The 26,545-nt window shown below is 32.8% G+C and overlaps 2 protein-coding genes across 7 annotated transcripts in view; both read right to left on the bottom strand.

Moving 5' to 3' along the window:
* Positions 1-24,218, bottom strand: part of LOC143195678 (uncharacterized) — a 33,235-nt gene extending 9,017 nt beyond the window's left edge. The window contains exons 1-3 of the mRNA XM_076403074.1: positions 24,160-24,218; positions 22,312-22,378; positions 16,497-16,783 (exon numbers count right to left, since the gene is read on the bottom strand). Of these exons, the coding sequence (XP_076259189.1) occupies positions 16,497-16,783; positions 22,312-22,378; positions 24,160-24,218 (413 nt within the window). The remainder of the gene's footprint in view (positions 1-16,496; positions 16,784-22,311; positions 22,379-24,159) is intronic.
* The window catches only part of CASK (peripheral plasma membrane protein CASK), a 244,720-nt gene that overhangs the window by 130,971 nt on the left and 87,204 nt on the right, over positions 1-26,545 (bottom strand). The gene's annotated exons all lie outside the window — the stretch shown is intronic.

The raw sequence follows: 26,545 nt of genomic DNA, 5'->3' as shown, positions 1-26,545 counted from the left end.
GTACTTTTTCTACGTCCTTAGACAGAGATACATTTTTGCCATGATAACATTACCCCGCAATATTATATAATTATGTATTATACTTTGCATTAACATATTGTGTTGAAGCAGAGGTAATTTCGATTGAGTAGCTAACTTTTAATAGGGAATTTATTCATATAAGTTTCAAACAGTAACTAATATAATATGTACCGGTTCTTGTGACGATCTTTGTGCACTTTTCTGACCACCAAACATATCTATCATATCACGTTTCTTGGATTCAATAAGGCCTTTTAATAGTATGTCTGTCTGCTTTGTTTGTTTGTTTAATTGCTCTGCATGTCTAGCAGGATTTCTTTCGAACACTGTTGTACTTCCATTATATCGAGCTTATTTTGTTATCCAAAACAAGTTTATGGCTAATATCTATGATGAAACATGTCAACGATTTTTCCTTTTTAACGATAGGCCATGAGAAGTATCGCCTCTAACATAGAAGTATTTGTAATAAGAACGAGCAAACCAATTGTGATATTGACGATCACTTAAGTACTCATCGCCATAAACACCACATAAATTGGTTCTGGCTGCGTTTTCGCCTTTTTTTAATGTAAAAAAGCAAAATATCAGAAAAATTACCTCCAACAGTATCCATTTTCAATGTGTGATAACTTGTAATTGAGTAAAAAAAACTCTACCGTTATATCTAGGATTTTCTATGGACTGTTACCTTTCTAAACAAATATGGCTTTATCGAATAAGTATTACCAGTATTATCTATTATAAAAAATCAACTAATTTTTATCGAAATATTATATTTCAAACCAAAATTAATATGGTATGAAATGTAAAAATACTATTTTGAGTTGTTTTAATTTCCGAAGAGGTAATTCTAAAGGTCTCTTATCTGATTTCGGGGCCCTAGCTCGCAACGAAACTTGAATATATAGTAATAAACTCTTGGAACTCCCACATATAATGAAGGTTAAAATTGTAATAATTGTTCCATAACTATCGAAATATCGATATGAAAATAACGAATGAAAATAATAACTAATGAAAGTAGTAACGAATGAAAAATCGTAAAGAAAAATAGTATAAAATAGTAGTAAAATAAAACTTCGAATATTTAACAACATTTAAACGAAACTAGTAACGAATTCTCGATAGCGATAGTAAAAAATAGTCAATTAATAAACATTCGAGAGACGATTTCATTCGATGTTTTCCACAGCTATTGCAAATCTAACTAAAAAATATATGTCGAAGCTAAAGAGCCATTAATTTACAGTCAATATTAATTCAGATTCGGAAATAGAAAATCGTGGAGAGAGAACGCGTTAGCGCGAAAAAAAGAACCACACTGCAAACAAATCGATTGGGCATTTACGATACTCGAAATAAGCGAATCAGAACTGACGAGTTCATTCACATGTCGGGCTTTTAATAGTCGGGCGTGTCCAAACGTCCATTTCCGACGGTCCATTTCGGCGGTTTAACAAACAATAAACATAATGATAGCCATCGAAAATGTGGAAGCGTTTTCTAGTTTACCCATCCCGGTAAAAAATGAATTCGTTCAATCATTGTAACGTTTTGAATAACAGCAAATATCGTTCGGGATGTTGATATTTGGTGCGTTACTTAAGGCTTACAGATTTTTCACGAAATGTATCCGTTAAAGCTAGGAAAAGTATTTAATTTTCTTGTTGAATCTAGGGTATAAACGATACTACTGTTTCAATCTTACTCTGCCTTTCAATGGTCAAAATTATGTTAAATGTGTTTCAGTAGAAATCACTTGGCGATACTATATTTAGTTTTTCTTACGAATCCTGAATTCTATAATGTAGAAAATATTGGTTCTAAAAGTTTTATATGCAAATACCCTGAATTTCTACTATTCTTATTTTTCTACACCTTTTTGGAATACAAAACGCTCCAAGCTTCTTAGATACTGTTCCACTATTGTAGGACTTTAAACAAACATATGTACACGTACTATGCAAAAAAAATCAAAACAACATTTTACATAGTGTTATTAACAACATTTAAAAATATTAATACCAATAGGGACGTCTAATAGTTATATATTGAGCATTCAACTTTGAAACTTATAATTTCTAAGATATAGAACACCCAATGAAATCCACTCGATGATTGGAAATTCACTTTTCATTCTATAAATTAAAAACTAAACGCTGTATAAAAATAGTTATACCACCATTCGATTCAGCGCCAAATTCTATATAATGACTGTAATTTGCATTAAAATGGGATTATGCTATGGATAGTGAAAGTAAAATAATTGAAAATTTTAAAAAATCGCAAATTTTCATGACTATATACATGGATAAAGTGCTAAAATTTTTAGTACCTTAGATAAACATAAAACTCTCAAAATATATGTATTTTAAGCTGCAAAAAGTGAAAATCTAGGTTAAATTGCTTTAAAACTTATAATTTCTAAGATATAGAATATCCAATGAAATCCACTCGATTATTGGAAATTCACTTTTCATTCTATAAATTAAAAATTAAACGTTGTATAAAAATAGTTATACCACCATTCGATTCAGCGCCAAATTCTATATAAGTACTGAAATTTGCATTAAAATGGGATTATTTTATGGACAGTGGCAGTGAAATAATTGAAAATTTCAAAAAATCGCAAATTTTCATGACTATATACATGGAAAAAGGGCTAAAATTTTTAGTACCTTAGATAAAGATAAAACTTTCAAAATGTATGTATTTTAGGCTGCAAAAAGTGAAAATCCGGGTTAAATTGCTTTAAAACTTATAATTTCTAAGATATAAAACATCCAATGAAATCCACTCGATTATTGGAAATTCACTTTTCATTCTATAAATTAAAAACTAAACGCTGTATAAAAATAGTTATACCACCATTCGATTCAGCGCCAAATTCTATATAATGACTGTAATTTGCATTAAAATGGGATTATGCTATGGATAGTGAAAGTAAAATAATTGAAAATTTTAAAAAATCGCAAATTTTCATGACTATATACATGGATAAAGTGCTAAAATTTTTAGTACCTTAGATAAACATAAAACTCTCAAAATATATGTATTTTAAGCTGCAAAAAGTGAAAATCTAGGTTAAATTGCTTTAAAACTTATAATTTCTAAGATATAGAATATCCAATGAAATCCACTCGATTATTGGAAATTCACTTTTCATTCTATAAATTAAAAATTAAACGTTGTATAAAAATAGTTATACCACCATTCGATTCAGCGCCAAATTCTATATAATTACTGAAATTTGCATTAAAATGGGATTATTTTATGGACAGTGGCAGGGAAATAATTGAAAATTTCAAAAAATCGCAAATTTTCATGACTATATACATGGAAAAAGTGCTAAAATTTTTAGTACCTTAGATAAAGATAAAACTTTCAAAATGTATGTATTTTAGGCTGCAAAAAGTGAAAATCCGGGTTAAATTGCTTTAAAACTTATAATTTCTAAGATATAGAATATCCAATGAAATCCACTCGATTATTGTAAATTCATTTTTCATTCTATAAATTAAAAACTAAACGTTGTATAAAAATAGTTATACCACCATTCGATTCAGCGCCAAAATCTATATAATTACTGTAATTTGCATTAAAATGGGATTATGTAATGGATAGTGGCAGTAAAATAATTGAAAATTTCAAAAAATCGCAAATTTTCATGACTATATACATGGAAAAAGTGCTAAATTTTTTAGTACCTTAGATAAAGATAAAACTTTCAAAATGTATGTATTTTAGGCTGCAAAAAGTGAAAATCCGGGTTAAATTGCTTTAAAACTTATAATTTCTAAGATATAGAACATCCAATGAAATCCACTCGATTATTGGAAATTCACTTTTCATTCTATAAATTAAAAACTAAACGTTGTATAAAAATAGTTATACCACCATTCGATTCAACGCCAAAATCTATATAATTACTGTAAATTGCATTAAAATGGGATTATGTAATGGATAGTGGCAGTAAAATAATTGAAAATTTCAAAAAATCGCAAATTTTCATGACTATATACATGGAAAAAGTGCTAAATTTTTTAGTATCTTAGATAAAGATAAAACTCTCAAAACATATGTATTTTAAGCCGTAAAAAGTGAAAATCTAAGTTAAATTGCTTTAGAACTTATGATTTATAAGATATGTGGCATTAAAAGAAATTCACTCATATTTTGGAAATACACTTTTCATTCTGTCAGTAAAAAAGCTATAAAGTATATATATATATATATATATATATATATATATATATATATATATATATATATATATATATATATATATATATATATTAAATTGCTTTAAAGATTTTAATTTCTAAAATATGGAGCATCATATGAGATTCACTTATTTATTTATTGGAATTTATATTCAATCATTTATTGGAAAAATATTTTTCAATGAATACATTAAAGAGTAAATGTAGTATAAAAATTGTCAAGCTATCATTCGATTGAGCTCAAAATTCTTTATAATTCTTGTAATTTTCATTACCCTGCGACTATTGAAAGGTCAGAGAAAATTAGAGAGACTCGTAGCTAATGGTGGACAGCACAATCTTTGAATAAAGCTTCAAAGTTATAAAAAACGAGGCTCGTGACTCAAGAAACAATGTTGAACACTTAAGGGTTAACTGATGTTTAGTTTCTATATCTATATCTTATTTTATTTTAGGTTTAACTTAACAGTTAATAGGCACTCATATTTTAGGACGTTCACCATAATCCTTGAAGCAGGTAAACGACATAACGCTTTATTAAAACCCATACGCGTTATCAGATAATGTAAATCTGATAAGCTCACTCTCAATATGATATTTATTCCACGGATAGTCGATAGTAGATCGACCTCGTTCCAGACCATTTTTAAATAATAACACAAACACTTCATCCCTCACCCCTCGGCCCATTTCCGGAGAACGCTTACCTATCGTTAATCGCGTCAAAAATTTCAACAAAAGATTCCGTCTTAGAAAAGGCCTATAAAACAGACCGTTGAAGCTGGAAGTGTCTATAAAATTTAATCAATAAGCACGGTCGAGGAGATCCTGAACCAACGATAAGAAACAAATTGACTGATACGACTTTTTCGGGAGTTGGGAGTAAGGCCGAGGGGCAGGGGAACGGAGGGGCGACAGAAAAAAACACTGGCACATTCCCGAGAGCTATTTTCTTCCGTGGCGGAGAAAAAAGCGGAGACATGTTGAGGCACGATGACGACATCACAGAGGAAAAACGATCGGGGCAAGGTATAAAATCGGGAAACTGATATGGGAGCGTGTTTTTCTTTTGTTTGGCTTTTGGTTTTTAATTTGTATCGGAAAATAAACCGTGCGGTAGTAATAGATATCTAACCATACAAGTAAAAATAAATATTTATTCGTATATCTCCAATGTCAGCCTAACATTATTTTAAGTTGTTTCTTAAATTTTTGACACTTATACGATGATACTCTTTACATACTGCAGAATTTAGATTTCACATGTAACTTTAATTTAATTAGTTATCATTTAACTATATCACGATTAATAGACAATATCACGTTGCTGTTCTAATTACGAGACAGTTCGAAATGTTAGTTTAAATGTTAGTTAAAAACCGAAAGGAATCCAAACGTGATGAGATCAATTTTGAAATGGATAAAAATGGATAAGTATTGCGATTATTGTAGTTAAAGGATTCCCAGAAGGGCTCCAGAGCTAAAATTATTTCTGTAAATACTGAAATGATATAAAATATTTTTAAAAAAATTGAACTCACTTCAAAAAATAAATAAGGAATTCACTAAAAATTAAAAAATAATCAAACGTAGATATATAACGTAAAAAAAAACATTTTAAAATAAAATATGCACATAATAATCGTTGAAATAACTAAATAAATATAAACAACAACCTTATTTGATCTATCTACTACACCTATTTTACATTCTAATATTACTCCATAGTAGCAGTAGTGTACAATATTTCTGCGACATGGTATATGGTAACATAGAATCTCCTCCTTTTTTCGAAGTCGGTTAAAAATAATCTTAAGAGGCAATTCAGTATCTCAAGTTAATAGTCGCTGTATTGTATTGAATTCAACACTTATTGTAGAGTGCAATGTTATTAACGAAACGAAAAAGCTAATAGCAGAACTCGCTAACATTGGAAATTCATTTTATAATATTATATATATTATATATATTATATAATATTTGATACTATACTAAATAAAAAATCCGGAAAAGAAGTAACGTTTCCAAAATAAATCCAATTTTCATCGCCCGTCACTATCCGATGCAGAAATGACTTCCGATCATATCTTTGAGCGGCATTTCATAGACGATTTTTCAATTTTCCCTTTGCCTTTTGGCAATTGTTTTTAGGGTTTGGGTGGGGTCTTCATCGAATAAGTCTTCCAGTTTCGCACCTTCAAACTTTATCGCCTTACCAGAGCGTCGTCTCCTGCTATCGTTCGTCATATAAACTTTAAGGCTAGAGCACGCACATCATATGTTTCTACCAGCAAACGATGACTTTCAGCCGCTATTTTCTTTCATTTAAATAAGAAAAGCAATGCGTGTCGCAAATGCACGTTTTCAAGCACAAAACTTAACATTTTTAAAGAGGTATAAATCTATAACGATGTTACTTTCATAAAACATAACATGCATAGTTTTTAAGCTTCATGTCGGTAGAATAAAATGACATACGTGCAAAACCTTAACTTTGAATACCTAAGCCTAGCGACATCTGCAAGAAAAACTGGTAACTATTTTCCAGCACACCTGGTAAATAGTCAGTGTCGTTTTAAATCGCTTTTCAATAAGTCGCTTCTTCTTTCCTACAATAAAATAGCTTTAGATTAAATTCTTGTGCTTAAAATCAATTCCCATTTTATAACTTATAATCATTAAAACATAACGAAAATATGAAAAGAAGTTCTATTATCCATTATTACTTTTTTTACATTTTGGCATTAATGTTTTTTCAAAGAGGTTGATTTACAAGATAGTCAAAGCCAATTTGAACCTATGGGGTTCAAATATGAGGTTGTACTAAAAATTCAAATCAACTAGTCATCCAACCCTATCAAAATAAGGCTCTTCGATTGATTAACAAACCAACGAAGAAGTGCACGATGACCTGAAAATCAAATGAATTTGTGAAGTTATCCAAGATTTCGCCTTGAAACACGAAAGATTACTAAATCATACTAACGTGGAAGCAATACAACTGCTGGACACAGGATATCAGGAGATTGAAGCGAACCAAACCATACGAACTTATATAAAGTGTATACCTTTAGTGTAAACTATAGCTATAAGTTATTATAATTTTATAATTGAGGAATACATATTGATATATTTTCCCGCACTCGTTTTGCTTGTGAATTAATCCAAGTACAAATGAAAAGTAGTAATAAATTAATTTATAATTAAGATTGTACTAAGCGTATCTAATAAAGATGTTATAAAAAAATTAACGTTTTTGCATCATATGCAAAATTTAAAAAATATATCGATACGCAACGTTACTTCCGACAGTAGGAACATTTAAACGGCAACAGAAGAGTAATAGATGCCTTCACCGATAGCCGGGACGTTTGACAAAAGATGAGGCGAACTTAAACATTCGCAATTTCGACATTTACATGACGCAACGACCGTCAGTCAGTCAGAGTCTCTCTCGAACGTCACGAACAAGCCCGTCGCGCAATTTTAAAACCGACAACAATACAAATTGTGTGACGGGAAAATGGAAAACGGCCCCCGGAACAGGACGGGAAGATCGAGCGACGCGGCGCGAAGAAGAAAAGTCATTTTCCCAACGACGAAATAAACAGTGCGACGCGTAACGTGAAAGTTTTCCATCGGCCGAGATCGAGGACCGTCTTCCTCCGGGTCGGGGGAAGGCCGCTCGTAATAATAAATAACTATTTTCCAGCACACCTGGTAAATAGTCAGTGTCGTTTTAAATCGCTTTTCAATAAGTCGCTTCTTCTTTCCTACAATAAAATAGCTTTAGATTAAATTCTTGTGCTTAAAATCAATTCCCATTTTATAACTTATAATCATTAAAACATAACGAAAATATGAAAAGAAGTTCTATTATCCATTATTACTTTTTTTACATTTTGGCATTAATGTTTTTTCAAAGAGGTTGATTTACAAGATAGTCAAAGCCAATTTGAACCTATGGGGTTCAAATATGAGGTTGTACTAAAAATTCAAATCAACTAGTCATCCAACCCTATCAAAATAAGGCTCTTCGATTGATTAACAAACCAACGAAGAAGTGCACGATGACCTGAAAATCAAATGAATTTGTGAAGTTATCCAAGATTTCGCCTTGAAACACGAAAGATTACTAAATCATACTAACGTGGAAGCAATACAACTGCTGGACACAGGATATCAGGAGATTGAAGCGAACCAAACCATACGAACTTATATAAAGTGTATACCTTTAGTGTAAACTATAGCTATAAGTTATTATAATTTTATAATTGAGGAATACATATTGATATATTTTCCCGCACTCGTTTTGCTTGTGAATTAATCCAAGTACAAATGAAAAGTAGTAATAAATTAATTTATAATTAAGATTGTACTAAGCGTATCTAATAAAGATGTTATAAAAAAATTAACGTTTTTGCATCATATGCAAAATTTAAAAAATATATCGATACGCAACGTTACTTCCGACAGTAGGAACATTTAAACGGCAACAGAAGAGTAATAGATGCCTTCACCGATAGCCGGGACGTTTGACAAAAGATGAGGCGAACTTAAACATTCGCAATTTCGACATTTACATGACGCAACGACCGTCAGTCAGTCAGAGTCTCTCTCGAACGTCACGAACAAGCCCGTCGCGCAATTTTAAAACCGACAACAATACAAATTGTGTGACGGGAAAATGGAAAACGGCCCCCGGAACAGGACGGGAAGATCGAGCGACGCGGCGCGAAGAAGAAAAGTCATTTTCCCAACGACGAAATAAACAGTGCGACGCGTAACGTGAAAGTTTTCCATCGGCCGAGATCGAGGACCGTCTTCCTCCGGGTCGGGGGAAGGCCGCTCGTAATAAGCACGTAGCAAACTACCAGTTGATGACACAAAATCATGTCGTTAATGGTTTTTTGATGAAGTGCAAAGGGGGGCGCCCGTTAGCCTATCGAGAAAAGTTGTCGAGGCTTTAATGAGCCCGGAAAATTGACGGGGGCGGACGAGAAAAATGGGAGAGAAACAGAGAGAGTATAACGGAGAATGGACATAATAACACGAAGATAAGTGAGTGCTCTTGACAGCCTGTCATTGCTTTTACTGTGCAGTGTTCAGATGGAGTGCTCATATAACTTTCATTCTCACTTCTCGCTCTTTGTGTTACAGATATCTACTTTTACACCCAATAGAGCAGCTATTCTTTTAATATTGGCACTACTAAAACACTTCGTCATCACCAGCTATAGTTTTTCATCGCCTTTAAAATTCAAGACAAAATCTAAATCAACTACGTTTATAATATTAATGGATGAATTTTTGTTGTTTAGTGTACCGCTAACAGATTCAGTGTAGACCTCCTACAGAAATCCCGAATAAAATGAAACACGCTGCCAACGAATTATGGAATTTTAGCGAACAAAAATAAAACTACAGTTATGGTTATGGAAGAGCCACAGACGTAAACATCAAAATTGAAAAAGTAAATATATAAATAGAAGAAATATCTGGTAATAAATATTGAAAATAGCACAAAGATGAGGGAGAAAAAGGAAGAATAAAACGGAGAATGGACATATTATATTAATAATGGACTATTATAACAGGGAAGAATCGATGATAAAATGAGATATAGAATGATACTGAATAAGAGTAAAACAACAGTTATAGTTATCGGAGAGCCACAGGAGCAAACACTAAAGTTAAAAAATAAATAAATAGACAGAACAGGAAATAAAAATTGAAAGCAAGGGAAAATCACGAAGAAAAAAGGGGAATGCTAATGAAAATAAAGAGTGCTTTTGCCGGACCGTTATTTCTTTAAATAGCTTCACGTTTTTACTACTGTAGGCTATATTTTATATATATATATATATATATATATATATATATATATATATATATATATATATATATATATATATATAGAATGATACTGAACAAAAGTAAAACAACAGTTATAGTTATCGGAGAGCCACAGCAGCAAACACTAAAGTTGAAAAATAAATAAATAGAGCAGGAAATAAAAATTGAAAGTAAGAGAAAATCAGGAAGAAAAAGGGTCATCAAAGTTCATCAATTATTTTTTAATTTTTAGTGAGTTCCTTATTTATTTTTTTAAGTCGGTTCAATTTTGTTGTTAAAAATATTTTATTTTTTTCATAATCAAACTTTCAGTTAAATCTTTACCGTTTCAGTGAATTACCAGCAAAAAAGTTATTATTGCTCGAACGTAATATTACTCGTATATTTATTACCTCGAATTCGCCACGAAACCTCATTAACGCGCCTCAAATATTAACCGAGAACCCCGCGCCCCACCTCCTATGATCTTCGGCGGCGGGCTTTTCCATCAGAAAATGCAAAACAGCCCACCAGAGTGGTGGGTCGCTTTTTTCTCTGCGACGTCGTCCTCCAGAGAACGAAACTAAATATTGAAACTTTCCGTGACGGCGCCTTTCCATATAACTAAGAAACCGAAATTATCATATTTTGATAGAAGTTGGGCAGAACTTCTATCTGGAAAAAGTTCCTCTCCGAAACTTTCCTAATAAATGAAGTAAGTTTTTAGACGTTCTGGTGGGAGTTCGTCGTTTCAATGGGAGGTATTCCGTGGAGTAAATCGACAAATAGCTGCCCATCAATCACTGCCCGTTTCGTACACGGCATACAGTCGGAATTGTAAGGGGCTGATAAAATTATGTCTACATACACGGTGAGTGTGGGTAATCTTACCAGGGCAGTTTGATAAATAGGTGAGTTTTTGAATGAAATATTGACAATGACATGACTGTAACAGGTCAATTAAAAAGTCTCCGGCCTACCATAGCAAAACACATTTTTTTGGCAAAATTAGTTTTTTTATTCAACATAATTCCCTTCAAGGGTGATACACTGATTATAGCGACCCTCCAACGTTTCGATACCATTTTTGAGTACGACTTGTCCTTTACTTCAAAATAGGCCTCAGTTTCGGCGATCATCTCTTCATTCGACGAACATTTCTTCCCAGCGAGCATTCTTTTGAGATCTGAGAACAGGAAATAGTCGCTGGGAGCCAGATCTGAAGAATACGGTGGATGGATGGATTTTTGCCATCGTTTTCACTGACTTGTGACACGGTGCATTGTCTTGGTGAAGCAGCACTTCTTTTTCTGCAAATACGGTTGTTTTTCAGCGGTTTCGTCCTTCAAACGGTCCAATAAAGCTATGTCATGGTTGATGTTGATGGTCCTTCAACCAACCTTGTTGTTGGGTTGAAAGTAATCAATGAAAATTATTCATTCCATGCGCATCCCAAAACACAGACGCCATAACCTTGCCAGCCGACTGTTTTCGGTGCTCATTTCACCACGTCTAAACTTAGCATACCAATCCTTGATGGTTGATTTTCCTGTGGCAGTGTCCGGAAACTCGGCATCAAGTCAAGTTTTTGCTTCAACTATATTTTTTCCCTTCAAAAAGCTATATTTTATCAACACGCAAAATTCTTTTTTATCCATTTTTTCACAATAACAAAAGTTGCTTCACTCAAAATGCTATAGTTCACAAACTAATGATGCGACAGCTGTCAAATTTATACATGCATCTTTTGAGGGTTAGGGCTAACTAAGAAACATATGGATTTAATTCTAGTAGCGCCATCTATGTGTCAGGTCAGAGACTTTTCAATTGACATATATATATATATATATATATATATATATATATATATATATATATATATTAAATAACAACCCAATATTACATCCCAACGTCCATTGTAATAATCTTATCAACTTTAAATTAGGTAGTTTCCTTTGATCAACCAGCAAAACTAACAAGTCCTAATTGCGGATAATTAATCGGAGACTAAACGATTCTGTTGAAATTTTAAATGGAAACAACTGTCAATAACCGTCAGCACCTTAATGGACAATATCAGTTATTCAGGTTAATAGTTGATGTTTGGTTTTGGCAACACGGAATATATTTTAACTATATCTTAATGGCGTATCATAAATTAGGTTAATTTAATGCAATTGTTCAAATGTAAGTCGATCTGATATTGACTTGAGTTTTGGTTTTCTTTATACCATTACTCGAAAATGTCTAATTTATAATTATTTATAATCACCCTCATTTTACTTCATTAAAAACTGTAATAGCAAAATGGTACCTAAATTTACATTTGCATTAGTGATATATTGGTTTGCATTGATATCTGGATTTTAATCGATATACATTTTTATCACAGATAGTACGCCGCTCATAGTCTTCATTATATATATGCAAATGTTTTTATTTGATTAGTTGGGAAAAAGTAGTGGATATTACTTGCTCAATTGTGAATCTTACATTATTGAGAAATATTATTAAGGCTTTTATGCACTCTTAATACATTCTTTGAATTGAATATATAAGTATTCACAGTTTTGGGCTTGGTTGCTTAAGTTGTTTATAATGTTTATCGGGGAGCTGAATCCAAATCATCAGATCGTTTTTTTAAATTAATCTAGTTTTCGAAATATTCAATAGATGTATTATTTTACAATTTTTGTCCATTAACGGGCATTCATTGAATTAAACACTTTGAAACGATGGTGTTGTTTCATCAAGCGTTAAACATTTTGTAAGGTTTGTGTCAGCTTTTCTTCCATAACGAAATCGCTTTCATTGCTCGCTGTTGATGAAGACGAATTTATTAAGGAATTTTTTGCACTTGTACTTGGATAAGTTAGCAAAATGTAACTGCCCCTGCATGGAACTGATTTCGACACTGATGATACGTCAGGATATTTATACTGTGCTATTATTTGCAGTTATACCGACGATATTCATCAAGCAAACCTAGCAATTATCTACATGACTTTTATGTTCTCTCCATAACGTGTGCCCCCAAGTGGCAACTTGTAGAGTATTTTTCAATTTAGCCAAAACAATTTTGGTACTTGTGGCTTATCAATGTTTACTACAGCAAAACCAAAGTACGATGCGCATCTTTGAGTATAGTGGTCATCATTTTTCAACGTTTACCGAGCATATAACATCCACAAACGTAACAAACACACTTTGAATCGACTATGCAACGTTGTCCCTGCATTTTCGCATGCCCCGAAGCACAATATCGCAGCCCAACAAAAAGTTAATTGACCTGAATTTGCAAAATTGTGTAATCAATTGAAGGTAGTCCACGACTAAAATAATGTAACTAAAATATCCAAGAGGGAAACGCAATTAAATGTTTACCATTAAGAAATTGGAGGAACGATAAAAGAAAATATAATTCTCTGTGTCTTAATTTTGCTGCACCAAAATGGCATGTCTAAATAAACTCAATTTGTAGCTCTATATTGCCAGAAATTTTCTTGAAAAACAACTGTATTCTATTTATGAACCGTTTTAAAGACAATATATGTCACCGTGGAATATTATCTTTTCGACTCCGGCGTATATATAATTCACAAAGTTGGTTCGTAATAAAGATCATCGCCAAGATTAAAAACTTTTAGAGGGAAATTTAATTAACGTTTTTCTTTATTTCCACTGCACCGATAAAAGTAGAGTGAATTTTCCGGATAAACTTTGTAATAAACGGGCGTTATTTCGCTGGATGATAATAAAACTTATAAAATAGGTGGCATTATCCGAATTTCTTTTAGGAAACGCCAATTTTAGTTCGGAGTTGAATTTTTTAAAAATGTTGTGTTAGGTTTTATAGGTTAATATAAAATTTGCAGTATAAATGGGTAAATATAGAGAAAATTAATTTGTTGATATATTAAGAGTTGTATGTATATTGTATGTATATTTATTTATATTAATTCTCGTCGAACAAGCCCACAATTGTATTTTGTGTGTCCTTTTGGGCTTCCATCAATTTATTATGTACTCATACATTTATACAATACATATTTTTGAGCAGTTGTTTCCTCTTCTTTTTACATATTTCTTGATCCTATTGTTATTGGTGGTTGTGCGTTCGGATTATACGTGAACTGAACACTTACAGATTTACTTTCGTTAATTTTATATTCAGTTTAGGTCCAGTTGTTTATATTGTCACTTGCCTATTGTAAATTTCATTATGCTTCTTCGGCATTGTCTACAATAGCAATAATGTGATCGCAATGTTATCAAAAAATTTAGCCATCGTCATATTTTCCAGTTGTGGTATATCACATATGTAGAGTACATTTGCTTAGGTTCTTTTATTTCACAGTAGGCTTCCTTGGAAACTACTGTTAGCAATGAAACAGGTTTATAGGCTTTTGTTTCATTTGGTGCCATCAAATTTATCAATTGTTTGCATTTTTACCAATACCAACGCTGATCAAAGTATATGCAAGCATCTAATACATAATAGCAAACTTAAGATAGTTGAAAAGCAAGTATCGAATGAAAAGTATACCACAAGTCGATGGCCAAAACAAATAGCTGAATGAAAATAGTACTTATTATTTAATTCGCTAGAAATTAATAGGAATTTCTTCTCATATTAATTGAATTTGAAGGAGAAAAAGAAAGATGAAAATGTTGGGTTCTTTACATGGGAGAAAAGAGTTCATTTTAAATGATTTTAAGTTGGCATGCGGCAGAGTAAAATTAATCTCATAGTTTAGTATTACTTTGAGTGAGATCTGCACTTAGTTTTGGTAAAAAAAGAATGGAAGAGAAATTGTACTAAATCTACAGGATTTTAAGGAAACTCGTTCCTAAGGGATATATGTTGCATGTATATCGGAATACTTCAAACGTCATCATTCAAGTTGATAAGTGATTCAAGTGATTATGATGTAATAAGAAAATCAAAAATTAATTTATTTTTATTTAAGCTTTAAATGCTGTCTTCATCAATACTCGCCTACAATTTAAAGCTAGAATTATTGTGCCTGAAATTGATTGTGATGAAAGCCTTCTATTCTTGGCATCTAATTCGATTAATCAGACAAACAATGAGACATAACGAAAGCTGCTTCAGAAGTAAAAAGCTTTAGCATATATAGAAACTGTCAACCCAATCAGAAAGAGAATTACGTAGTTCTCCAAGAAACATAAAAATACTCTCTGCTCGACAAAAAAGCAAGAAATTGGTTTATCAGTCGACATATACATGAAATTCGAACTTACGGGGTTCCTATAAGGGATTGCATTAAAACATCAGACCAACTAGTAATCCAACGATACCGAAACAAAGTTCTTTCGATTAATTACCAATGACCATCTCTACGTAGCTAACGAAACGTCGAACTACGATGACCTCGAAATCAAATATAATTACGAAGTTATCCAAGATTTCGCCCTAAAACATCAAATAAGTTTACTAAATTACAGCAACATAGAAGCCATACAGAAAACACGCAGGAAATCAGATGATGAAGGAAACAAGACCACATGAACTTGAACAGTGTATAAACATTTACTCTTAATTTTATCTTGAGTAGTCTAATTTAATTTCAATTCGGGATACATATGCTCTGCTCTTTCTAATGTTGACTTGAATTGTGGTATCTAAATACTGAAAAAATATTTCTATTGCGAGTTTTAATGAAAAATCTATAATGTGCTAAAGTTTTGTCGTCGAATTTAGTAGATTGCAATTGTTATTAAAGAATACTAGTTTATTTAATTAATATATTTTAATGCTTCATGAGTACGCACAATCACATGTCTCTAAACAGGGTCATTAAAAGTATAGTCTAAATATTTCGCCATATGACTATTATTTATTTTTATTTTTTGTTAGTTTTACTTTTTGACGAATAAGAGAATTCCAATTAAGACTCAAAACTTTTCTTAGAGTAACGACATCGTAGTTGCATTTTTCAGCGACTGGAAATATTAACCTGTTTTATATTGCAATGTTAAGAGTAAGAATGATTATTTTATTGCCTCCAAAAATTTGTATTATCAACATGTCAACTATACTGTTGATTAAAACTTCTGATGTTTTACGAGTAGTATTAAACCACACCATATAAATATCTTCGTTAAAAAAAAGAGACAACACGAAAGATCAGCAAAACCGTATCGAAGCTGTAACTCTCTTTGACTGGGTTAATGGTCCCATTTAATTTGCTGGTCCATCAACCAGGCAGCCCTACCTTTGGCCAAATCCGCCGAAATTGCGGAAAAGGAACCAACAAGAGCAGAAAAAAAAACATACACCGATCCCCGATGCGATTACCCTCTCTCACTCCCTTCCGCCCCTGTTTAGTTTGAGGGGAGCGAACGAGGAGGGGAGAGCGCGCCCCACGCCGGCCCCGATTCCCCGACTACCTTGAACTAGAAACCCGACAACGTTTCAAGGCCGCGGTCGATACCGTGAGGATGACGCGGTGGTCCACCACGACGACGACGATACCACGACTACGCGAACTATCGAAGCGTCCCGAAAGCGGACTCGCACTGAAGCACGGGAGGAGGGCTCTCTCGACAGGCCGCCAACGACCGTGGCGCTTCCTGCAGCCGGCGCGGACGCCGCGAAAGGGAGGCCGGGCGCAGGCGGACTGGTGCAGCGGGCGCGGGGGACGACGGGGGACAAGAGCACGTGTGCACGTGACCCACTATTGCAGCGATTGATTGGGACAAATGAGAAGCTCTAATTGTTTACTAGGACGCGCGTCCGTCATTGGGCATGACATGACAAACGCGACGACTTAAACGCATTCTTCTCCATTATTGATCTACGAATGGGCGATTCTTATTTTGTTTTGATTGTTTGGTACGTAACACTTCGGGCTACAGATCGTCTTTAACGTTGCCAATATTTGCATAGAATCCGCTACGAAATTTGGAACTGATGACGTGGAAAAACAATGTGGACTGCAGGATTCTTCGTTAGAAACTGGAGAACTGCTCTTGCCAAAGCGCGAAACGATAATGATCCCGTATCCTTAGAACTTGGCGATCATAACTGGACTTTTGCAATGTTTTGAAAACAGCGATCACTACTACTTATTCGACGAGAGTGTCTCAGTTCTTAAGCAATATGCTACTGTTGGTGCTGCAGTGCATATGTGTTTCTAAATCTCGGCACAGCATTTTAATGTCTTCTATATTTTAAATTGCTTAGTATGATCTTAGTCTATGTTATTCAAATCTTGGTAAGGCCCTAAATATATTTTGTACAAATACCTAAATGCAAACAACTAAATATATTATTCTTTAGTTGCCTTCTGGGCTAAAAAATTAAACTAAATAAATCAAAATCGATCGAAAAGAGGACCACGTGTCTTCCTTCAGGAGAAATTCCCATGTAGCAATTTGAAAAAGTCAATTGTTTCCACAAGCTTAATCCTTAAAGACTACGGTGTTAAGAAGATTGTTAAAAATTTTAATATCATCGTTATATATAGCTCTTTTAGTGACGCCACGTCTAAACCGCGGCAATCATTAACAAGTTAAAATTTTTACTATTATTAAAATATTGGGAAATGTAAAGGAAAGGGAAAAAACTGCTCGTTTTCTCGAACAGCTGTAATTTGGCGAAAATAAGCTTGTTCCCCTTTTTTCACTTTGATATGATAGAAGAATGTGAAGAGGAAGATCACATCAAATCGCAAGTAAATTGGTTCAGATGTCACGTTACTAAAACTGTTAGATTTCCGAAAATAATTTAAATTTTGAAAAATCTTCTTAAGGGGATTATAATAATATGATTATTTTGATTTTTATTTTGTTTTGATAGTTTAGAATTTAACACTTGGGAGTACAACTTATCCGTCACATTGTCAATATTTGGTTAGAATACGATTGCCCAAGTATAAGTTAGACACTTATAATCGATGACTGCAAAATTGACTGAACTGATTGATTAAATGAAAACAAAAACAACGTGAACTAAGCAGCAGTTTTTAGTATTAGCGGCCATAACTGGAAATTTGCAGTATCTTGAAAACAGCGATCACTATTATTGTTAATCCATAGCCGGCGCTCAAGGAAATTGGGGGGGGAGGGGAGAGAGAGAGAGAGAGTATTCTATAGATTATTACCTTCAAACACTTAACCTAACTGGATTCATTGAATAAGCATTACGATACTTTGGACCTTTTACTTTTACCAAATGTTAAATTAATGCTAAAATTTTACTTTATAATTAATATATTTTAATTTAATTTTTTAAAGTCGCAAGATGATGAATTCGTTTAAAATTTGACACCACCTCTGGCATCAATGTGGGTTTTGCATGTGTTTGTGAAGCTTCTCAGGATTCAGTCACGATGCTTCTAACATAATATCATCGTATATGATACACTTTTCATTATTGGTGATAATTTGGTTCAAAAATAGCCTGATTACGTTAAATTTCAGCAACAATTCATAAATGGAAACTAGATCCATGTTTCACTGTTAGTTCCTTCAATCTTCAATCAATTCCGGCAACTGGCATTCGTTTAAGTAATTATCGAAAAGTAAAAAAAGGTAAAAAAAACTTCTCGTTTTCCAGAACAGAGGTAATTTGGCGAAAATAATTTTGTTTGACTTTTTTACTTTCATACGATAGAAGAATGTATGAAGTCGATACGAATGTGAATTTCATTCTTAATTTATAAAATAAGAGGTAGCATAAGTATTCACAACCACTGGCCCAGAAGGAAGACGAATATTTATATGTGCAAGAAGAAGTTTTTTGACTGAAGAAATATTGAAAATTATTCAAATAATTTTAGTTTGACCATTCAAGAACCTGTAACTGATATCTCGCTATTATATATCCTGTATAATTCGCTATTTAGATCATTAGGGCTTATCACTCAAGATGTGTAATAAGTTATGACTATTTTGTTTTGATAGTTTAGAATGTAACACTTGGGAATACAACTCATCTGTCACATTGTCAATATTTTGTTAGAATACGATAGGACACTTATAATCGATGACTCCAAAATTGACTGAACTGATTGATTGAATGAAAACAAAAACAACGTGAACTAAGTAGCAGTTTTTAGTATTAGCGGCCATAACTAGAAATTTGCAGTATCTTGAAAACAGCGATCACTATTATTATCAATCCATAGCCGGCGCTCAAGGAAATTGGGGGGAGAGACAGAGAATATTCTATAGATTATTACCTTTCAAACACTTAACCTAACTGGATTAAACGAATAGGCATTACGATACTTTGGACCTTTTACATTTACCAAAGGTTAAATTAATGCTAAAATTTTACTTTATAATTAATATATTTTAATTTAATTTTTTAATGTCGCAAGATGATGAATTTGTTTAAAATTTTACACCACCTCTGGTATCAATGCGGGTTTTGCATGTGTTTGTGAAGCTTCTCAGGATTCAGTCACGATGCTTTTAACATAATATCATCGTATATGATACACTTTTCATTATTGATGATCATTTGTGTCAAAAGTGACCCGATTACATTAAATTTCAGCAGCAATTCATAAATGGAAACTAGGTCCATGTTTCACTGTTAGTTCCTTCAATCTTCATTCAATTCTGGCAACTGACATTCGTTTAAGTAATTATCGAAAAGCAAAAAAAAAGGTAAAAAAACTTCTCGTTTTCCAGAACAGCTATAATTTGGCGAAAATAATTTTGTTTCACTTTTTTACTTTCATACGATAGAAGAATGTATGAAGTCGATACGAATGTGAATTCCATTCTTAATTTATAACATAAGAAGTAGCATAAGTATTCACAACTACTGGCCCAGAAGGAAGACGAATATTTACATGTGCAAGAAGAGTTTTTTGACTGAAGAAATACTGAAAATTATTCAAATAATTTTAGTTTGTCCATACAAGAACCTGTAACTGATATCTGTCCATTTATTAAAATCATAATTCGCTATTTAGACCACTAGAGCTTATCACTCAGGATGTTTAATAAGTTATGATTTTAATTTAATAGAGAAAAATTAAATATAACTTAGAATAGGTTTAAGACTTAAAGTAAGTTAACTAATTAAATTGTTATCTATCAAAGAACTAATAAAGAAATAATGGCGCTAAATGATATTTAAAATGTTACACGGGTTTTAGAGCTGGAGCGCGCAGCACAGCCATAAATAATATCAGTGTTCTTATTAAAAGAAAATGATAGTTGCCAGTGTCGCCCGGCCCGCATAGAGAACCATAATAACGAGCGAGATAGTGTAGACATTCTCTCCGCATTCTGTCTGTTTCCCAGCATACGTAGACATCTCATTTTCATAAAATCGCCCAAAACAAGCCGCGGCGAATCGTGCTTTCAACAGTTATGCGATGTTTCGGGGGGCATCTGCGAAGGTTTTTAGGGTTTCAGGGGAGGGGGCACGTACCGCCTTAAAGACGATAATTTCGACGTAATTTGAAACTACGGCCGGGTCACAGTGCGGAATTGGTTTTGCGGAACCGGGACCGCTTATCGCGTAACAACTTCGTCAATTATCATCTATTTAGGGTATGTTATTTTGAAATATTTCAACCCTGAAGAGAGTACAACTACGTCACTGCTGGAATGGAAAGATACGACGCGCTGGCGGTAGAGGAAAACGCTTAAATGTGTTTACATTGGCACCAGCTCCGTTGTATCTCGTCCTAGACCCATATCCAATAAATTTGGGACATAAAATCACATAATACTTTATGTAAAGTATAACTTGTAGGATATGTTTTTGTGTTGGTATGATTTTTATGTTAGGCTTTACATTATTTTGTTATATTTTGGTCTCCTAATCTGGGCTGCTTAACGTGAGCACAGAACGAACTTAAAAACCGTCAAGACACGTGCCAAATTTTAGAAACAATTATCTTTTATATTTCAGGATTTGAGACCAAAACGCATTTTGTTTTGATAATGTTTTAGTATGAGTTTCTTGATGATTTGGATTATGTTTTTGTAAGAATTAGTTAATAGCAAGATTGTCTCTTATATTCCGGGATTTGAGCCCAAAATGAATTGTAAAGCAAAACCGGTAATTTTTAAGCTGGTTTTATTGATTTTTAGAATTATTAGTATTTTAGAAATAGATAAAATGAAGATTGCCTATATTTCAGGATATGAAACCAAAATACATTACGGAACAACACAAGAAGATCAATGTTTAAGAAGGTTTTATAAATTTTAAGAATGATTAGCTTGTTAGAAATAGGTGATATGAAGATTTCTTTTTGTATTTCAGAAGTTGAAACCAAAATTAATCGTAGCGTCTCCAATAATTCTTGACAGCGACTTTATTAATTTTCAGAATCATTAGTTTTCTTAGAAATAGATAATACCAGAGTTACCTTTTACGTTTCAGGATTTCAAAACAACATTTATTCTGGAGGAATACCAATATTTTTTTATTGATTTTTAGAATTATTAGTTATTACGAAAATAATAATAAGAATATTCATATTTCGGGATTTTAGAAGAAGATGAATAATGGAGTAAACCCAACCATTATTTAAGATAGGTATATTGATTATATGGAAGTAAAATTGTATACTGAAGGGAGTTTAAATACGATGCGTTAACTATAAAGGAAAACGCTTAAATGCGTTTATATTGGCACCAGTTTAGTTGTATCTTGTCCTAGATACATATCCATTAATGGAAGATGTTTACATAAATTCACAATACAGTTTATGCAAAGTATGCCGACTATTAGAAATTAAATTAAAAAAAAAACATATTTTATTTATTCTGGACATAAAACTATTTTGATATGAATAGAATGTACAACAGATCTAGCTTTACAAGGGCAACTGTAAAATATGTTGAAACTGTAATTTGTGTCCGGCACCAATAATAAATGTCTATTCTAATTATATATCAATATGTCATTACCGTTATTTTACCCAATTAAAATTATACTGTTAAAATTGTAGAGAGTTGTTAAAACCTCAATAAAAATACACTTTTTGCAAAATTCATAAAATTTACATATAAGCAAACATACAAATATTGAGTTGAAGAAAACTGATTTAATTTTTTTTTTTTGGCAATATCTATTTATTTTTTCCGTTACCAAAAATATATGTGGTAGAACAATGTCATATATTTTTCTTTCTTAATCACCTGCTTCAGTCGCAATAATCGTCGTTGACAATAGATAGTCCGATGATTTGGTAAGACAATGATGAATTTGTTTAAAATTTGACACCACCTCCGGCATCAATGCGGCATCTGTTTGTGCATCTGTTTGTGAAGATTCCCGGGATTCAATCACGATCCTTTCAACATAATATCATCGTATATGATACACTTTTCATTATTGGTGATTAGTTTTCAAAAATGACCCAAATGCATTTAGTTTCTGCAACAATCCATAAACGGAAACTAGGTCAAAACTGTATCAAAGTCTATAATTAATTCCACAACAATGTCACAAGATTAAGACTAAGCCAGGGTAAGGTTCGCTAGTAACATTAAACAAACCAATTCAGGATCTATCATTCGTTTAAGTAATTATCACAATATATACCACATAAATTTCAATGCGTTTTTAATGAACTTTTGCTATAATATATGCTTGTTCATTTCACTTTATAATAACTTCATATTAAATGCAAAATATACTTCAAACTTCCATTTATATCATTATGGTTTCTAAACACGAAAATACTAATTTAACAATTAAATCTGCATTCATTGGTTCATAGATAATCTGAGCAATTGAGTTTTAATGGACAATAGACAAGTACACAGAAGCACTGAAGTAGTTTGAGTCATCCGATACGTTTTTAAGATAGTTGTCGAATAATGTAAATTTTCACTATTTTCTCCAGATGTTCTGGTTTCTACAATCTCTATTAATTGAAGACAAAGTGCCCATTCCACGACCTAACATACGAACATATTATTATAAGGAAAAGTAGTACCGAAGGATTACGGTTATTTAAAAAAAAATTTAATAAAAATAAGTGTGTAATAAAATAAAAGTATACAGCCCAAAAATATTTTCTTGAGAGTTTGTAGAAATTGCAAAATCTTTAAAGGGATGAAATATATAACCGGACAAAGACTACATAAATTTTACAACTTCAGTTTACTGTAACCTTAATCAAATATTTTATATTTTACGAAATTATAAAATACATAAAGTATATTTATATAAAATTTATGAAAATATCTTCGAATAAAATCGTTATTAAGTATTTTAAAGGGTTTTTAAATATATTCATTAAGCTTAAACAGTACCTGGTGGAAGCCTAATATTGACTGAAATGCCTCATCAAGAAAACAATAGTCCTTCTCGAGAAAACCAAATGTTCCTTGAAAAAGCAGTCAATAAAGTTCCATTAATATTTGACTATTAGTTAATTACTTTTTACAGTAATAGTAATTTTAAGTTTATCACATTAACTAATGTTTTTTCTCATTAATTGCAAAATGAGGATAGTTGTGACGATACTTTTGATACTAACATATCTACTAACATATAAACAAAAATAAGTGAATAAAAAACTAAGTAATAAATTTAGGTGTCCATGTTATTTAAATACATTTATTAGATAAAACGAAGGTTGCCTTTAATATTTCAGGATTCTATACAAAAATTAATAGTAGAGTAACACAAATATTTTAAAAAATGCTTTTGTTTTTGACCAAAATGAATTGTATAGAAACATTAATATTTTTTAAGGTGGATTTTTAAGATTACTAGCTTTTTTTAGAAATAGACAATACAAAAATTGCCTTTTATATTTCCAGATTTGGGACCCAAACTAAATGCATATTACCAATATTTTTACGGTATTTTCATTATAGTTATATTTATCAATTTATCTAAATTATCTATTATCAACACTTATTTATATATGCCGTATAACCAGTTGGTTCAAATAAATTACCTTATAGATCAGAAGTTAGAATTGAAATAAAACGTTAATTTAAAAACAGCTGTCATATGGATCTATACCTCGGCTAATAATCAAGCATGGTCATGAACATTGAAAAAGTACGCACAACGAAATTACTTCTTAATTAAAGCAGGCGCTGTTTCGCAACTAACAATTGCGACGGCATCGACGCCTCCTCGAACAATTGCAACTTAACAATCTCGGCTGCCATGTCGACTTCTCTCGTCCCGCCCCCGCGGCGTTTTTCTTTTTTTTTGTAGTATTTTTCTGCTTTAATTAGGACCGGGGCATTATTTTAAAAGAACACAACCCAGATATCTGCGTTGGATGTTTTTTGTTTGTCTCACAAAAAAAATGTTTAATTGGTAATTATTCAGATAACGAATTATCAAAACTACTGTATTTGAGACTCCAACTGCTGGGTCTGACATAGATGACGCCACATTCTAACCTTCTGTAGGAGTTGTTCGTCGGGTCGGTCAGTCGGGCGAAATGTGTGGCTGCCGCTGCGATTATTTGTCAGAACACTCACTACTATTTTTGGAAGGAATTTGCACGAGAACTGAAAACACTGGTTGAAGAAATACTTTGAGAATTGAAAGGATATTAGGTTAGGTAGAGGAAGTACGGTAGCGCTGTGGAAGTGGTACTATTACAAGAGGACGGAGAAAAGAAAAGAGAACGAGACGTCGTCGTGATGGTCTTGAGATTTGAGCTCAAAATGAACTGTAAAGCAACATCAATCTCTTAATACTGTGTTGTTGATTTTTACGATTATATATTTTTTAGAAATAGATAATAGGTAGATTGCTATCTAGATTTACAGGACCTGATATTAAAATGAATTATAGAGCAACATCAATAATATATGAAGTCAGGCTTATTGATTTTTAGAAATATATAATTCGAAGAATGGCCTTTAAATTTCATTGTAAATCAGATTGAGATAAAAATGAACTGTACGACCAAAAGTCTCTTAAGTCGTCCTTATTAATTTTTAGAATTATTTTTATTATTAGTTTTTTAAAAAAAGTTGATACTAACATTGCCTTTTATATTTCAGGATTTCAATTTCCGCACCAATAACGGAGAAAGGACCATCAAGAATAAAAAGCGAACGCTAATATACAGAACATTGATCAAAGTTGTCAATCCAGTCAGGCGAGACAATAAGGATCAGTAAAAACGCATAATGAAACTTGAAACATTCTATTCAAAAAAAAAAATAGAAATGAGCGTGTCTCATAACTACAAACTACTTTTCGGTCAAAATTATGGTCCAACGCTCATTCTGATAATAGGGCTGGATCATTTAGGCATGCTGCTCAATCTTGTAACTGTTCATGATTGTTTGGCACCAGTAGCTGATACAATAGGCATTGAAATATACAATGTAACATTATTTTTGATGTGTCCTTCGAACACCCACTGTATATATTTTTAATAACTGCAAATTCCGACCTTTCCCGGGGTATACAATATCGAAGACACCATTGTTCAACCGACCCCTTTTATTCATCGCCCCCCGTCTCTGACACCGAACGCCCCCCTCCCCTCACCGTCGCCCGTCGACGTTTTTTTAATTAAGAGAAAAGTTACAGTCCGGATTTCGCGTCGCTCGATATTCGGTGGGCGCGATCCGCTCCCGTCCCGTCCGTCCGGGAATTTCACTCCCGGAACCCGAGAGACTTTTACTTTCCGGTAAACTCTCGGCCCTCCTTAATTTATCTGGTCTTGGTCGGCCGGTGCCGAAGCCCCATCGGGCCGGGGGCGTTAGCTGTGACCCCGGTTAGTTAAACCGATTGCCAGAAATTAGCGGCGACACGCAGAGACCCAACAACAACAACAACCCTCCCGCCCCGGAATTCAGAGCCCATCCGTCACCGTCGCGACGAGGAGACTATGACAGATGACGCGCAGTCGTGTTCATAGAGAATTACATAGAGGCTTAACTTAAATAGGCGAAACAGAGGAAATATTTTGCGTTGTCTTGAATTATCTCACCAGAGCATTTGATTGGATCATTTATATAACGCGATATGTTTTACTTCGTTTGTAACGCTCAGTATTTTTGTGTCTTAATTATAGTCACTATTACTTGATTATAATGTATCTCCATTCTCAAAAGTGTTGTGTATCCAGTAGGCAGAAATAAAAAACCAGAGGAAACCATGAAAATATTACCCACAGTTTAAACCGAAAGTGTGCAAAAGGGAGGATGGCAAAATTACATTAAAGATAAATGTGATTATACTACATGAAACGTTTCAATGCAAAACTATTCAATATATGAGTAAATAGAGCCATATTTTGTTGCCCTTTAAAAAATCGTTTGTAAAGTGCCGTCAATTAAAAGTTTATATAGGGGTTAATTTAGATAAACAAAAGAATATTGATTAAGATACTTAGAATTAAAATTTCGGCTTAAGGCTTCTTAAGGCCGAGATGGCTGCGATGTTTTTGCGTCTACGCATGGAGCCATAGAGAAAAATTAAGTATGTACAAAATAAAATAGTACAATTGGTAGGCCAACAAGTT

This window comes from Rhynchophorus ferrugineus, unplaced genomic scaffold (genome assembly GCF_030347505.1).
Source record: "Rhynchophorus ferrugineus isolate W39M unplaced genomic scaffold, kcgeb_rfMv2 rfM4, whole genome shotgun sequence".
NCBI lineage: Eukaryota > Metazoa > Arthropoda > Insecta > Coleoptera > Curculionidae > Rhynchophorus > Rhynchophorus ferrugineus.
Note: the sequence above shows the minus strand (reverse complement) of the source record. Positions and strands in the feature narration are given on the sequence as shown.